The sequence below is a fragment of the Hyperolius riggenbachi genome, chromosome 1, assembly GCF_040937935.1.
Source record: "Hyperolius riggenbachi isolate aHypRig1 chromosome 1, aHypRig1.pri, whole genome shotgun sequence".
Taxonomy (NCBI): domain Eukaryota; kingdom Metazoa; phylum Chordata; class Amphibia; order Anura; family Hyperoliidae; genus Hyperolius; species Hyperolius riggenbachi.
This window is the reverse complement of record NC_090646.1, coordinates 57,825,450-57,840,427: the sequence shown is the minus strand read 5'-3', so window position 1 is coordinate 57,840,427 and position 14,978 is coordinate 57,825,450. Positions and strand designations below refer to the sequence as shown.

At 44.6% G+C, this 14,978-nt stretch overlaps 1 protein-coding gene across 1 annotated transcript in view; it reads right to left on the bottom strand.

The window, feature by feature from the left end:
- Window positions 1-14,978, bottom strand: part of LOC137553180 (vomeronasal type-2 receptor 26-like) — a 66,141-nt gene that overhangs the window by 12,757 nt on the left and 38,406 nt on the right. The window contains exon 4 of the mRNA XM_068271439.1: window positions 10,949-11,761. Coding sequence (XP_068127540.1) covers window positions 10,949-11,761 — 813 coding nt within the window. The remainder of the gene's footprint in view (window positions 1-10,948; window positions 11,762-14,978) is intronic.

Sequence of the window (14,978 nt, the reverse complement as noted above, 5' to 3'; positions counted from 1 at the left end):
GGCGATAGCCGCTCGGAGACTGAAGAGGGGCGGAGCTCCGCCCCCGAGAAGGAGATACGCACACCCTGTGCGCGATCTCATTCAGTAGCCGGCTCCAGGACCTGACGCCAATTGGCGTTAGGCGGTCCTGGGGCTGCCGCCGCGGTCACGTCCATTGGTGCGGAGTGGTCTTAGGGTAGTTAAGGCTTCTTAATTATCATACTAACCACAGCGTGTTTCCAGCCTGGGGACGATCTGTTGAAGTCTAGATTCTGTAGTTCAGACGATGATGTATTAAAAAGACCAATTATTCTTATCCTAAAGGCCGTACGTGTTAAAGATGCATAATTATGTATGCTATAAAGTGTGGCCATTTCTCCTTTCTCATTAAAGTATATTTCCCCCCCAACAGGATCCTGAAAATGCACTCTTCTTAAGAAGCTCTGAAAGAATAAGCATTTATGAGCAAGTATTTCTATAAAATAAATGTATTATTATGTATCTACAGTAGGTTTGACATCCAAAGAGAAAACTATTGTACTGCTTTAACTACACATGGTTTACATATTTTAAACCAATGGTCTAGCACCATACAAAATAAATGGGATACAGTTGGGAACATCAAACTTGGAGAAGGACTTAGGAGTACTCATCGACAACAAGTTAAATAATCATACTCAATGTCAAGCCGCTGCAGCTAAAGCGAACAAAATTTTGGGATGCATTAAAAGGGAAATAAAAACTCGAGATGCTAGCATAATATTGCCCCTGTTTAACTTTCTAGTAAGGTCACATCTGGAATATGGAATTCAGTTCTGGGCACCACATTACAAAAAAGATATTGCAGTTTTAGAGCAGGTGCAGAGACGAGCTACAAAATTGATACGTGGGATGGAAGGTCTCGCTTACCAAGAAAGGTTAGATAAACTGGGTTTATTTAGTCTAGAGAAAAGACGCCTTAGAGGAGATCTAATTAACATGTATAAATACATTAGAGGGCAATATAATAGCTTGGCGGATGAGCTTTTTGTCCCTAGGCCTTCTCAAAGGACTAGAGGACATGATCTGCGCATGGAGGAAAAACGTTTTAGCCATTTATTTAGGAAAGGGTTCTTTACAGTAAGAGTGGTTAAGATGTGGAATGCATTGCCACAGGAAGTCGTTATGGCAAACTCTATACCTGCATTTAAAGGGGGCTTAGATGCTTTCCTTGCGTTGAAAGACATCCATGGCTACAATTACTAGGTTATGCCTAATGATGTTGATCCAGGGATTTTATCTGATTGCCATCTGGAGTCAGGAATGAATTTTTCCCATTTGGGGCTAATTGGACCATGCCTGGTGGGGTTTTTTTCGCCTTCCTCTGGATCAACAGGGGTATGTGGGGGACGGGCTGGAGTTGTACTTTGTACTGCTTGAACTCGATGGACGTATGTCTTTTTTCAGCCAAAATAACTATAACTATGTAACTATGTAAAGGGGCACTATGGCGAATTGTAACATTTAAAATATGTGCAAACGTAGACAAATAAGAAGTATGTTTTTTTCCAAAGTAAAATGAGCTATAAATTACTTTTCATCCACTTAAAGTGGATCCGAGGTGAACTTTTACTCATTGCATAATTGTGTTCCTTTCCTATTGTTTATAGGGCATTCCTCAAGCCAAATACTTTTTTGTTTTTGTTTTAATACTCGAATTCCCTATAAACTAAATAAACCACGGCCACAGGTTTTCAGAGAGCCTTGGCAGTAGCAAGGGCTCATGGGAGCTCAGTCTGGGCAGGAGGAAGAGGAGGTGTTACTAGCCATTAATTTTTAGAGGCAGAGGGCAGGAGGGAGGAGTAGAGGGGATTAGGCTGATGGCTCAAGATACAGATAAGCCTGCCACTGTGTAATGTTTACAAACAACATGGCTGCTGTCATTGTATCAAAGGAAGAAATAATCATTTTCTATTAAAGCTGTTTGCAGCTACATTTGCTGTGTAAACTATCTAAACTTTAGATAAGATATACTGTATAGACAAGTTACTTGTTATAGTTAGTTTTTCATCTCGAATCCGCTTTAACAGGAAGGAAAACCAGGAGCAGCTCACTTGTAGCAATAAAACGTCAACACTTTAATGATAAGTCTTCTTAAAATCAGTAGAGCAAAATAGTAGTAAAATGACCTTAACTCCTCTGCACCTCCTCATGACCTCTTTTGATACGCTGCAATGCTGCACTTTGGAAGCGATAAGTATTATCCATAATTTTACTACTATTTTGCTCTACTGATTTTAAGAAGACTTATCATTAAAGTGTTGAAGTTTTATTGCTACAAGTGAGCTGCTCCTGGTTTTCCTTCCTGTTAAGTGGATTACATATTTAAATCTGTTGTTTGCTGGATGTTCCACTGCTTGGTCAAGTTGACAAATCAGAACGGGCCGTCTTTATGGTGTGCACTCACTGTTTTTGATTCATAAGTTACTTTTCTCCTATGTTGCTGTCACTTACAATAGGTGGTAGAAATCTGACATTACCGACAGGTTTTGGACTAGTCCATCTCTTCATAGGGGATTCTCAGCAAGGCTTTTATTCTTTATAAAGATATTCCCTAAAAATGATTTAAACAATGATGCTGGCCAGCTCCCCTGCTCGCTACACAGTTTTTTTGGCAGTTGGACAGAGCAACTGCCATTCACTAAGTGCTTTTGAAAATAAATAAATCCCTGAGAATCCCCCATGAAGAGATAGACTAGTCCAAAACCTGTCGCTTCTGTCAAATTTCCACTTACTGTAGGGGACAGCAACATAGGAGAAAAGTAATTTATGGCTCATTCTACTCTGGAAAAAACGTACTTCTTCTTTGTTTATGTTTGCAAATATTTTAAAATTTACAATTTTTCACCATATTGCCCCTTTAAGACAGACACTCATTATGAATTTAACAGATTCTACATGGGATTAAATAAAATAATTGGATATAATCTCTCTCTCTCTCTCTCTCTCTCTCTCTCTTTTGGGATGGGCATGTGAGATTGCAGAATTATTCACTGAAAGTTAATCCTAAATCAAGTTTATTGCACTTTTTGCAAAATTGCCTTTCAAATTTGCCATAAGGGCAGCCTAGGTAAGAATAAAGAAGCACCTGGGGTCATACCAGGAGAGGCCAAGTAGAAATAGGAAAAGATTGGGTGAGATACTTGAAAATCTCTCCTTGCCCAATAACGTCTTCCCAGGTATCTTTGAGACGAATCTTAAACTGCAACCCCTTCCCACCAGCCATCCAATAGAAATAAATCCTTCTACAAAAGTAGACATTCTTCTGGAATTCCTTTGCTTTCTTTATTATCCATCCAATCTTGGCAATATGGCCACTTATGCTTCTCCCTCTTCTCAAACCAGACTTGATACATAAATTGCTGCAGTCCGGTTTGTAGAATTTTACCCTGCTAAAATGTGAGATAAGTTGGATAATTTCAGCACTTTTTGGCATTGCCCTTTTTTGGGGATTGGAATGTAATCTTTTCCAACTCATCGGCCACTCGTGGCTGCAAAAGGGGAGCTCTGAAATGCAATTTCAAAAACTGAAAAGCCTGCTGAGATTTCTACTAATGTATAACACTTTAAGATTAAACATCATATGCAGTCTATCCAGATATATAGTTAGTAACTATATATATATATATATATTTATGTATCAAGTCTGGTTTGAGAAGAGGGAGAAGCATAAGTGGCCATATTGCCAAGATTGGATGGATAATAAAGAAAGCAAAGGAATTCCAGAAGAATGTCTACTTTTGTAGAAGGATTTATTTCTATTGGATGGCTGGTGGGAAGGGGTTGCAGTTTAAGATTTGTCTCAAAGATACCTGGGAAGACTATTAGTTACATAGTTATTTTGGTTGAAAAAAGACATACGTCCATTGAGTTCAACCAGAGAACAAAGGACAACTCCAGCCTGCTACCTCACATATCCCTGTTGATCCAGAGGAAGGCGAAAAAACCCTTACAAGGCATGGTCCAATTAGCCCCAAAAGGGAAAAATTCCTTCCCGACTCCAGATGTCAATCAGATAAAATCAGATAAAATCCCTGGATCAACATCATTAGGCATTACCTAGTAATTGTAGCCATGGATGTCTTTGAACGCAAGGAAAGCATCTAAGCACTCTTTAAATGCAGGTATAGAGTTTGCCATAACGACTTCCTGTGGCAATGCATTCCACATCTTAATCACTCTTACTGTAAAAAAACCTTTCCTAAATAAATGGCTAAAAAGTTTTTCCTCCATGCGCAGATCATATCCTCTAGTCCTTTGAGAAGGCCTAGGGACAAAAAGCTCATCCGCCAAGCTATTATATTGCCCTCTGATGTATTTATACATGTTAATTAGATCCCCTCTAAGGCTTCTTTTCTCTAGACTAAATAAACTCAGTTTATCTAACCTTTCTTGGTAGGTGAGACCTTCCATCCCACGTATCAATTTTGTAGCTCGTCTCTGCACCTGCTCTAAAACTGCAATATCTTTTTTGTAATGTGATGCCCAGAACTGAATTCCATATTCCAGATGTGGCCTTACTAGAGAGTTAAACAGGGGAAATATTATGCTAGCATCTCGAGTTTGTATTTCCCTTTTAATGCATCCCAAAATTTTGTTAGCATTAGCTGCAGCAGCTTGGCATTGAGTATTTAATTTGTTGTCGATGAGTACTCCTAAGTCCTTCTCCAAGTTTGATGTCCCCAACTTTATCCCATTTATTTTGTATGGTGCTAGACCATTGGTACGACCAAACTCATTAGGGTCAACTTTGACCCTCTATATCACAGAAAATTGTAGCCAATCAGGCTACACTCCCTCCTGGAGCCCCCCCTCCCCCCCTTATAAAAGGCAGGCAGTGTCAGGCTTTTCACTCACTCCTGTGCCTGCAGTAATTAGAGAGGGGAGAGCTGCTGTGCAGAGACCTATAGGGAAAGCTTAGTTAGGCTCTTGTAGGCTTCTTAGCTTGCTCCTTCCTGATTCTTATTGCTAAAAAAGCACCCCTCAACAGCTCTTTTAATAACTTGTGTTCTTGTGATCTATTTTTTTTGTGTGTGTGTGGCCCTCTTGCATTATATACAGCCCTGTCAGTCAGTCGCAGCTGGCCTTTGGCTTCTTAGTGGTAAAATTATTACTGCGCCAGGTACACATTGTAATACCCATCACTGCATATACCTACCTGTTGTTCCCTTTAGTGCACCCACCTACCTATGTGAGTGCACGCAGTGTCACTGTGCCTGTCCGGTACCTGTCTGTGTGCAACAGGTGCACATTATAATACCCATCACTGCATATACCTACCTGTTGTGTTCAGTGCACCCACCTACCTACGTGAGTGCACGCAGTGTGATATACCACTCCGTGCATACCTGTTAACTGCACCTGTGTGACTGCACATTGTATTAGTCAAGTCAGTGCATACCTTTCACTTCATCCCCCCGATATGGACAAAATGGACAAAACAGGTAGAGGCAGACCCAGAGGAAGGCCACCCGGCAGGTCTGTGCGAGGTCATGCTGATGTGATTTTGTGCGGCCCTGGACCAAAGTGCAGTGCTCAGAAGAAGGCACGTCCTATCATCTCCCAAGATTGTCAGCACGTGGTTGACTATTTAACACAGAACACCTCATCTTCCGCAGCCACCAGTGCTACTACAAGCACCACATCTGCTGCATTTGACAGTTCACAGGAATTATTTGGTGGGGAAATCACTGATGCACAGCCATTATTGTTACAACCAGATGAAGGCGCTAAGCAAGTTACACCACCTCATATGTCTGAGTTAGGCGACACTATGGACATAACGTGTGAGGAGGAGGAGGATGAAGTACCTGCTGTTGGTGCAGTTTTGGAGGTGTCTGAGGCAAGCAAAGCTGGGCTGGATGATTATGATGATGAAGATGATACGAATGCCATGTGTGTTCCCAATAGAGGAGATAAACAGGGGGACAGTTCAGAGGGGGAGTCAGAGAGAAGTAGGAGGAGACGAGTTCCTGAAAGAAGCAGGGGGAGCTCATCATCAGAAATAGCTGGTGGCAGTGTCCGGCGCCATGTATCGCCACCTATGGACAGCCAGCCAACATGCCCTTCAACGTCAGCTGCTGATGCCACCATAGTGACATCGCCCCAGGGGGGCTCAGCGGTTTGGAATTTTTTTAATGTGTCTGCCTCAGATCAGAGCAATGCCATCTGTTCTCTCTGCCTCCAAAAATTGAGGCGTGGAAAGGCCAACACCCACATAGGGACAACTGCCTTACGAAGGCACATGCAGAAAAGGCACAAACTGCAATGGGAAGAGCACCAGAGGAAAAGCAGCACACAAAAGAAAAGCCACCCTCCTTCTCCTCTTCCTCCTTCAGGTGCAGCATCTTCAGCCGCTTTCTCCCTTGTACCTTCACAGCCACCCTCCTCCACACCGCCTCTTCCCTTGAGTAATAACACAGTAAAAAGTAGACACGTAGGGTGGCACTAGATACCCTGGTAGGCAGACCCAAGGGGGTAGCAGGAGTTAAAGGTTGTGCCTCCGGATCAGTCAGCATACAATGTAGTAACAAGAGGAACAAATTGGAAACCCGGGCACCAGCCAGCAGGATATGCTGCACACAACACCTTTAATACATCCCCAAGAGTCCTGACAGATTATTGCAAAGCCTGACAGCCGTTTCACAGATAAAACTGCTTCTTCAGAGGCAACAATAGCCTCTTCCCTTGAGTGGTTCCTGCTCCTCTGCCCACAGCAGCCAGGTGTCTGTGAAGGAAATCTTTGAGCGGAAGAAGCCAATTTCTGCCAGTCAGCCCCTTGCCCAGCGTCTGACAGCTGGCTTGGCGGAACTGTTAGCCCGCCAGCTGTTATCATACAAGCTGGTGGACTCTGAGGCCTTCCAAAAATGTGTGGCGATTGGGACTCCGCAGTGTACCAGGCCGCAATTATTTTTCGAAAAAGGCGATACCCAAACTGTACACTACTTACACTACCTGATCGATGTATACACATTCAAGATGTTTTAAAGCACTTTATGCCTTCAATTTAGGAATACAATGTGATTCCTGCTCTTTAGGGATTAAAACCCATCGCTGTGTCAAATACATAATTTTCCCAGGGACTTTTGGCATGTATCCCACTCCAGCATGCCCCCCTCCAGGCAGGCCCGGATTTACATCATAAGAGCCTATAGGCACAAATGTCTGTGCACCTTAGACTTTGCCCTCCATGAACCTACAAACCCCAACCGAACTGCACCACAAGCATGTTGGCTGGCCCAGCTGTCATTTCTCCTTTAGTTCCCTTGCCCATCTTAGGTAGCTACAGGTGTCCTTTAGTATAGCCAGAGGTACCCTTATTATTAGGTAGCTCGAGGTGCCCTCAACTGAAGAGAGATCTGGTCAGTGGAATCCCGAGAGCTGGGTGAGTAACCTGTCATTTACACTCTGCTTGGGACTCTGCATTGAGAAGGAGGGAGGCGCTAGGAGAGGGGAGTGAGCCACCTTTCCTACATCAGGCACCTGTAGGCACGTGCCTGCAGTGCCCTATGGTAAATCCGGCCCTGCCTCCAGGTGTTAGACCCATTGAAACAACTTTTCCTTCACTTTTGTGGACTGAAACAGTCTTTGTAGGTTTTAAAATTCGCCTGCCCATTGAAACTTTTGCGGAGGTTCGCCCCCATGGTCTGTGAACCCAAAATCTGAGGTTCGAGCCATCTCTACAGGTAATGTCTCTATTGGGCCCAGGATACTAAATGGAGGAGTCCATTAGCAGCAAGAGGGAGATTCAAATGAAAAAAAAATGGGAGGTCACATATATTGACTAGAGATGTCGCGAACGGTTCGCCTGCGAACGGTTCCAGGCAAACTTTGGTGGTTCGTGTTCGCCTGGACCATGCGAACTTTTGCGGAAGTTCGATTCGCCCAATAATGCACTATGAGGGTCAACTTTGACCCTCTGCATCACAGTCGGCAGGCACATTGTAGCCATTCAGGCTACACTAAGCCCTGGAGCCCCCCCCCCCCCCCTTATATAAGGCAGGCTCCGGCGGCCATTACACTCACTTGTGTGCCTGCTGCAAATAGACAGACTAGGGAGAGCTGCTGCAGATTTTTTCTCCTAGGGAAAGATTAGTTAGGCTCTTGGCTTGCTCCTGGCTGATTGTTATTGCTAAAATAGCACCCCTCAACAGCTCTTTTGAGAGCTAATGTTTTCCTGATGTGTTTTTTTTGTATGTGTTGCTCACTGAATTATACAGCCTTATCTGTTGCAGCTGGACCTTGGTAATTGTTATTACTGTGCCAGCCAGGCCCTGCCTAACTAACTATACTGGGACACCTACCTATGCCTACCTAACTACTGGGGCACCTACTTACCTATACGGGGACACCTACCTACCTACCTAAACTAGGGGACCTACCTATGCCTACCTACCTATACTGGGACTCCTACCTATGCCTAGCTAACTACTGAGGCACCTACCTTTGCCTACCTACCTATACTGGGTCTCCTACCTATGCCTAGCTAACTACTGAGGCACCTACCTATGCCTACCTACCTATACTGGGACTCCTACCTATGCCTACCTACCTATACTGGGTCTCCTACCTATGCCTAGCTGACTACTGAGGTACCTACCTACCTATACTGGGTCTCCTACCTATGCCTAGCTAACTACTGAGGCACCTACCTATGCCTACCTACCTATACTGGGTCTCCTACCTATGCCTAGCTAACTACTGAGGCACCTACCTATGCCTACCTACCTATACTGGGGCTCCTACCTATGCCTACCTACCTATACTGGGACTCCTACCTATGCCTACCTACCTATACTGGGTCTCCTACCTATTCATAGCTAACTACTGATGCACCTACCTACCTATACTGGGTCTCCTACCTATGCCTAGCTAACTACTGGGACACCTACCTATGCTTACCTACCTATACTGGGTCTCCTACCTATGCCTAGCTAACTACTGAGACACCTACCTACCTACCTACCTACCTATATTGGGTCTCCTACCTATGCCTAGCTAACTACTGAGGCACCTACCTATGCCTACCTACCTATACTGGGACTCCTACCTATGCCTACCTACCTACCTATACTGGGACTCCTACCTATGCCTACCTACCTATACTGGGTCTCCTACCTATTCCTAGCTAACTACTGATGCACCTACCTACCTATACTGGGTCTCCTACCTATGCCTAGCTAACTACTGGGACACCTACCTATGCTTACCTACCTATACTGGGTCTCCTACCTATGCCTAGCTAACTACTGAGACACCTACCTATATTGGGTCTCCTACCTATGCCTAGCTAACTACTGAGGCACCTACCTATGCCTACCTACCTATACTGGGATTCCTACCTATGCCTACCTACCTACCTATACTGGGACTCCTACCTATGCCTACCTACATACAAGAAGATAATAAGGTCGTTGCTTCATTGTGGACAGACCAAATTTGATCAGCTTGACAGTCACTGTTGTTCTATTGAGCTACCACAGCCCGGCGACCATATGGGCTTGAAAACCGCCACGGCCTGCACTCTCGCCATGGTGCGCACCAGTCCAGCACGGCTGTCACTACACAAGCAGCTGTTTGCGGTGCGTTACACAGTGAGTTTGGTGTGTCAGTGTGAAGCAGTACTCTAATTACACTCCCTGATAGATGTATACACATGCAAGATGTTTGAAAGCACTTTAGGCCTGCAATTTAGCATTCAATGTGATTTCTGCCCTTAATACGGCTGCTTTGCGTCAAATGCAGATTTTTCCCCAGGACTTTGGGCATGTATCCCACTCCGCCATGCCCCCCTCCAGGTGTTAGACCCCTTGAAACATCTTTTCCATCACTTTTGTGGCCAGCATAATTATTTCTGTTTTTCAAAGTTCGCCTCCCAATTGAAGTCTATTGCGGTTTGCGAACTTTTACGCAAACCGAACCTTCCGTCGACATCTCTAAAATTGACTTTTTGGGGACTGCTGTAGGTAAATCCTACGCCGCACTTGTGGCCCTCTAAGCCTGATGCGCATAGCATTTACACCACCTGCCGTTTCTGCTCATGACCCGATCATGTGCACCTGAGAGGGGAGATTAAAGGGTACCAGAGATGTACCCTAGCTGAAAAAATGAAAAAGAAGTTATACTGTACATATATGGGGCTTCCTACAGCCCCATATGCGCTGATCAATCCCACGCCGCCATCCACCGCTGCCCGCATCTACAAGAACCGGCTCCCGTCGCTGACGTCATCGGAGCCAGCTATGCAGGAGAAGTGCGCCCTCTACGTATCTCTCCATACACTGCTGCAGAGATACGCAAAGAGCGCACTTCTGCTACGCTTAGACTGGCTCTGACTGACGGAACAGCGGGGAGCCGGTTCTCGTAGCTGCGGGCAGAGGAGGACGGCGGCGTGGGATCGATCAGCGCGTATGCAGCTGGAGGAAGCCCCAGGTATGTATAAAATCTTTATTTTTTCAGCTCTGGTTCCCTTTAAGCTGTCGTATTTTTTGCATTTTCTGATTGGCTAAATACTTCTGAGTTTACTCTACATTCTCTGACTGGTCCAATTCTTCTGAGCTCTGTGATTAGGCTAAAATTACAGAGTTGCGGTAATGAAGTATTTCTGCAGAAATCCGTTTTCTGCATTCCGATCTGAAATGCCGATTTCCGGCTGGAAATGCGTAAAATTAATAATTAAATCCGAATGAGCATCCCTATCTCAGACACCACTGGACCAGGTCCTTGTCCTACAATACAATTGGCCGGTGTTTCTACAGGATCTGACATATTTTTTCAAGCTTGTGCTGAATGCTTGACAATGACCCATATTCTTTTTGAGCAACCGAATCACCGCTTCTGGCAAAAGACCAGCAGCTGCATTAGTCATTCATTCTTTCTGGATGAAGCTCTATATCTGATCCCTGATTAAGTATAATATTGGTACTCTTACCTTGTGGAGGTTCTTATCATGTCTAAGATGGTCCTTTTCAGGGTTCCTGGACAAGTATAACTGCATTTCATGCAATGAATGTGCCATGGCATAGACAGCTTTGTACACGTTATAAGTGGTTCCAAACTCATGAGTGTAGAATTGCTTATTATTTAACTCACTTAAGCGTTTAGTATTGCTGCATTTGTGCAGGTGTAATCCAAACCCTTCTGTTATTGCAGCATTCAGTATCTGGCTTGAAGTTAGACAATCAAAATACATTGCAAGGATGTGTTCCAGTATAATGTCATTTGGGCGATTAGCAAGACTAACTTCCTCTAAATATCTCTGCAGCTGTGAAATCTTTTGCTTTGTTGGCAAAAATGCCAAACTTCCATGCAAGAAGCCTTTAGCGTTTGATGACAGAAGAATGTAGGCTTCGAGACCAATGGTAAATATAAACGTTTTGTCGTTATGGCCATTATATTCTAGTCCTATAAAACGTATCGTGGAGAGTGCAACTGCACAGAGTACAAGAACCTTTGAAGTTGATTTGTCAAATATCTCTTTTTGTTTAGCTGTGTCTCCCTTAATAGGTATGTAGATAGCAAACTCAATACAGATATCATAAATAACAGCCTCTTTCTGGAGCTCCTGACTCTGTTTTACCCCAGCATCCTCATCAGAGGCAATTATCCCAATCCAGGTCCAGCTAAAATGCTTTAGCAATTTAGTTATAGCCACATACTGAATGTGATCACTGGGAAGAGTTTGAAAGAAGGATGGATACAGCTGCTTGTTGGTTAAAATAGGATCTGTTGCACCATAGCTAATCTACATAATATTAAAACAAAAATGAAAGACACTGATTAACGTTATTGTTTTTTGACTTCCAAGCTAAAGGAAATCTAAGTAGAGATGGCCCGAACGGTTCGCCGGCGAACGGTTCCAGGCGAACTTCCGGGGGTTCGCGATCGCGGAGAACCGCAAACTTTACCAGAAGTTCGATTCGCCCCCATAGTGCACCATTAGGGTCAACTTTGACCCTCTACATCACAGTAAGCAGGCACATTGTTGCCAATCAGGCTACACTCTCTCCTAGAGCCACTCCCCCTTATAAAAGGCTGGCATTGCCGGCCATTTTACTCACTCGTGTGCCTGCAGTAAATAGAGAAGGGACAGCTGCTGCAGACTCTCTCATAGGGAAAGATTAGTTAGGCTCTTGTAGGCTTCTTAGCTTGCTCCTTGCTGATTCTTATTGCTAAAATAGCACCCCACAACAGCTCTTTTGAGAGCTAATCTTGTTCTTGTGATCTATTTTTTTTTCTGTGTGTCCCACTGACACTTGTGTTACATAGACAGCCTTGATAATTCATACTGTGTGTGCCACTGCCAGGCCCAGCACATTCAGTGACTACCTGTGTGTGTGACAGGTGCACATTACCTATCACAGCATATACCTACCTGTTGTTCACTGTGCATCCACTCACCTACGTGAGCGCATGCAGTGTCACTGTGCCTGTCCGCTACCTGGCTGTGTGTGACAGGTGCACATTGTAATACCTATTACTACATATACCTACCTACCTGTTGTTCACAGTGCACCCACCTACCTACGTGAGTTGAGCGCATGCAGTGTCACTGTTTCTGTCCGCTACCTGTCTGTGTGTGACAGGTGCACATTGTAATACCCATCACTGTATATACCTACCTGTTGTGTTCAGTGCACCCACCTTATCGCTGCATATACCTACCTGTTGTGTTCAGTGCACCCAGATACCTAAGTGCACGCAGTGTGATATACCACTCCGTGCATACCTGTTAACTGCACCTGTGTGACTGCACATTGTATTATACCTGGCAGTCAGTGCATACCTTTCACTTGAATGGATGGCAGACTTGCCCTCCATAACAGATTCTCATTACAGGTAGTACAATCTATCAGTGTCATCTACAGCAGGGCTTCGAAAGTCCTCCTTTTGGTCACTACCTCGGGACGTGCATGCCATGCCTGCTGCCTTCCTTGGATGTGTGGAAGCCGTTCCTGCTCCTTTGCCCACAGCGTGCCTGCTGCCTTCCTTTGATGTGTGGTGGTGGTAGCCGTTTCTTAGGCTCCCACTCCGGACCGGAATCGAACCAGGATTCACCGGCCATTACCAGTGGTCACTCACGATGACAGACTTTCCCTCCATAAAAGATTCTCATTGCAGGTACTGAACAGCCAGCAGAACAAGTATTTAAAAAACTAGATGTAAGCTTTAACAATGGTAGAGAAAAAACCATTGAAAGTTGATAAGGCAGTCAGACATTACCTGACATCACTGAGTGAGGAAGAGCAATCTCGCCATGGTGCGCACCACTCCAGCATGGCCGTCACTACACAAACAGCTGTTTGCGGTGCGTTACACAGTGAGTTTGGTATGTCAGTGTGAAGCAGTACTCTAATTACACTCCCTGTTTGATTTATACCCATGCAAGATGTTTTAAAGCACTTTAGGCCTTCAATTTAGCATTCAATGTGATCTCTGCCCTTAAAACGCTGCTTTGCGTCAAATCCAGATTTTCCCCGGGACTTTGGGCATGTATCCCACTCCGCCATGCCCCCCTCCAGGTGTTAGAACCCTTGAAACATCTTTTCCATCACTTTTGTGGCCAGCATAAGTGTTTCTAGTTTTCAAAGTTCGCCTCCCCATTGAAGTCTATTGCGGTTCGCTGAAGTTTCGCGCAAACCGAACTTTTGCGGAAGTTCGTGAACCCGGTTCGCGAACCGAAAATCGGAGGTTCGGGCCATCTCTAAATCTAAGATGAGAAGGTAATACAACAAAACAGGGTGTGATAAGGCTATATTCACACTGGGGCATTTTAGTGTGTTGCATCGGACAATATCATTGTATTGCTAATGCTAAGATGGTGCTAGTATATTGTTGACATATGTTCACATCAGCACATTTGCAGTGCAGTGCCACTGATCCATTGGTATAACCAGGGCCAGATTTACCATAAGGCACTGCTGATGGAAAGGCGGCTCACACCCCTCCCCGAGTGTCTCCCTCTCTCCTTCCCTTTGCAGAGTCCTGATGAGAGTGTAAATGAGAGACTACTCACCCGGGTCTCGGCATTCCACTGACTTGATCGCCCTTTAGTCAGGGCCGTCTCTAGCTACTTAATATTGAGAGTACTTCTGGCTAACTAATAATAAGAGGCACCTGTAGCTTCTTATGACAGGCCAGGAAAGTAAGGGAAAAGTGACAGCATGGACAGCCAGCAAGCTTGCGGTGCAGTTCGGTGGGGGTTTGTAGGTTCACGGAAGGCAAAATCTAAGGTGCCAGGACATCTGTGCCTATAGGCTCCGGTGAGGTAAATCTGGGCCTGGGCATAACACGAGGCATAAGAGCCCAGGAATCTGCATCCATGAGCTGCCTCCATGTTAGGAACCCAATTCACAGACGCAGATCCGCGGCTGTTGCCATTTGTGCAAATGCCGGGCATTGGGGCTGCGTGGGGGTGTTTGTGGGCATGTGCGCTGTGTGTCATTCTAGTGCCCATTAACTAGTACATACTGTAATCACCAACTTTTCTCCGTATATTTGGGAGAATAGTTTTTAAGAAAATAGTTTATTTTTCAAGAAAATCTATTTTGGAGCAATGATAGGAAAAAATGTTTTTAAAGGCACTTAAATGGAAGATAATGTATCTTATGCATGGGTACTATAGCTTTACATATATCTCCAGCCAAAGCAGCAACATTTCTGCTATGGTACATTGGCAGTGTATTTACCAACAGGAACCCTGGGGGGAGTTACAATGCTTTTGCCGGAGATCGCTGTAAAGCTGCAATACTGTTTTGTAAGGCTTCCTTCCTGGCAAACATACCTATTATGTGTATAAAAATAATGAATCAAGCAGGCAGAAAGACAAATGACAGCACTCAAGGCTGCATCTGAAATGAAAACCAACATTTCAGGTGCAGCCTTGAGCGCTGTCATTTGTCTGTCTGCTTGATAAAATGTGTATACCATTTATGATTAGCAGCGCAAGGAAAATTATGTTT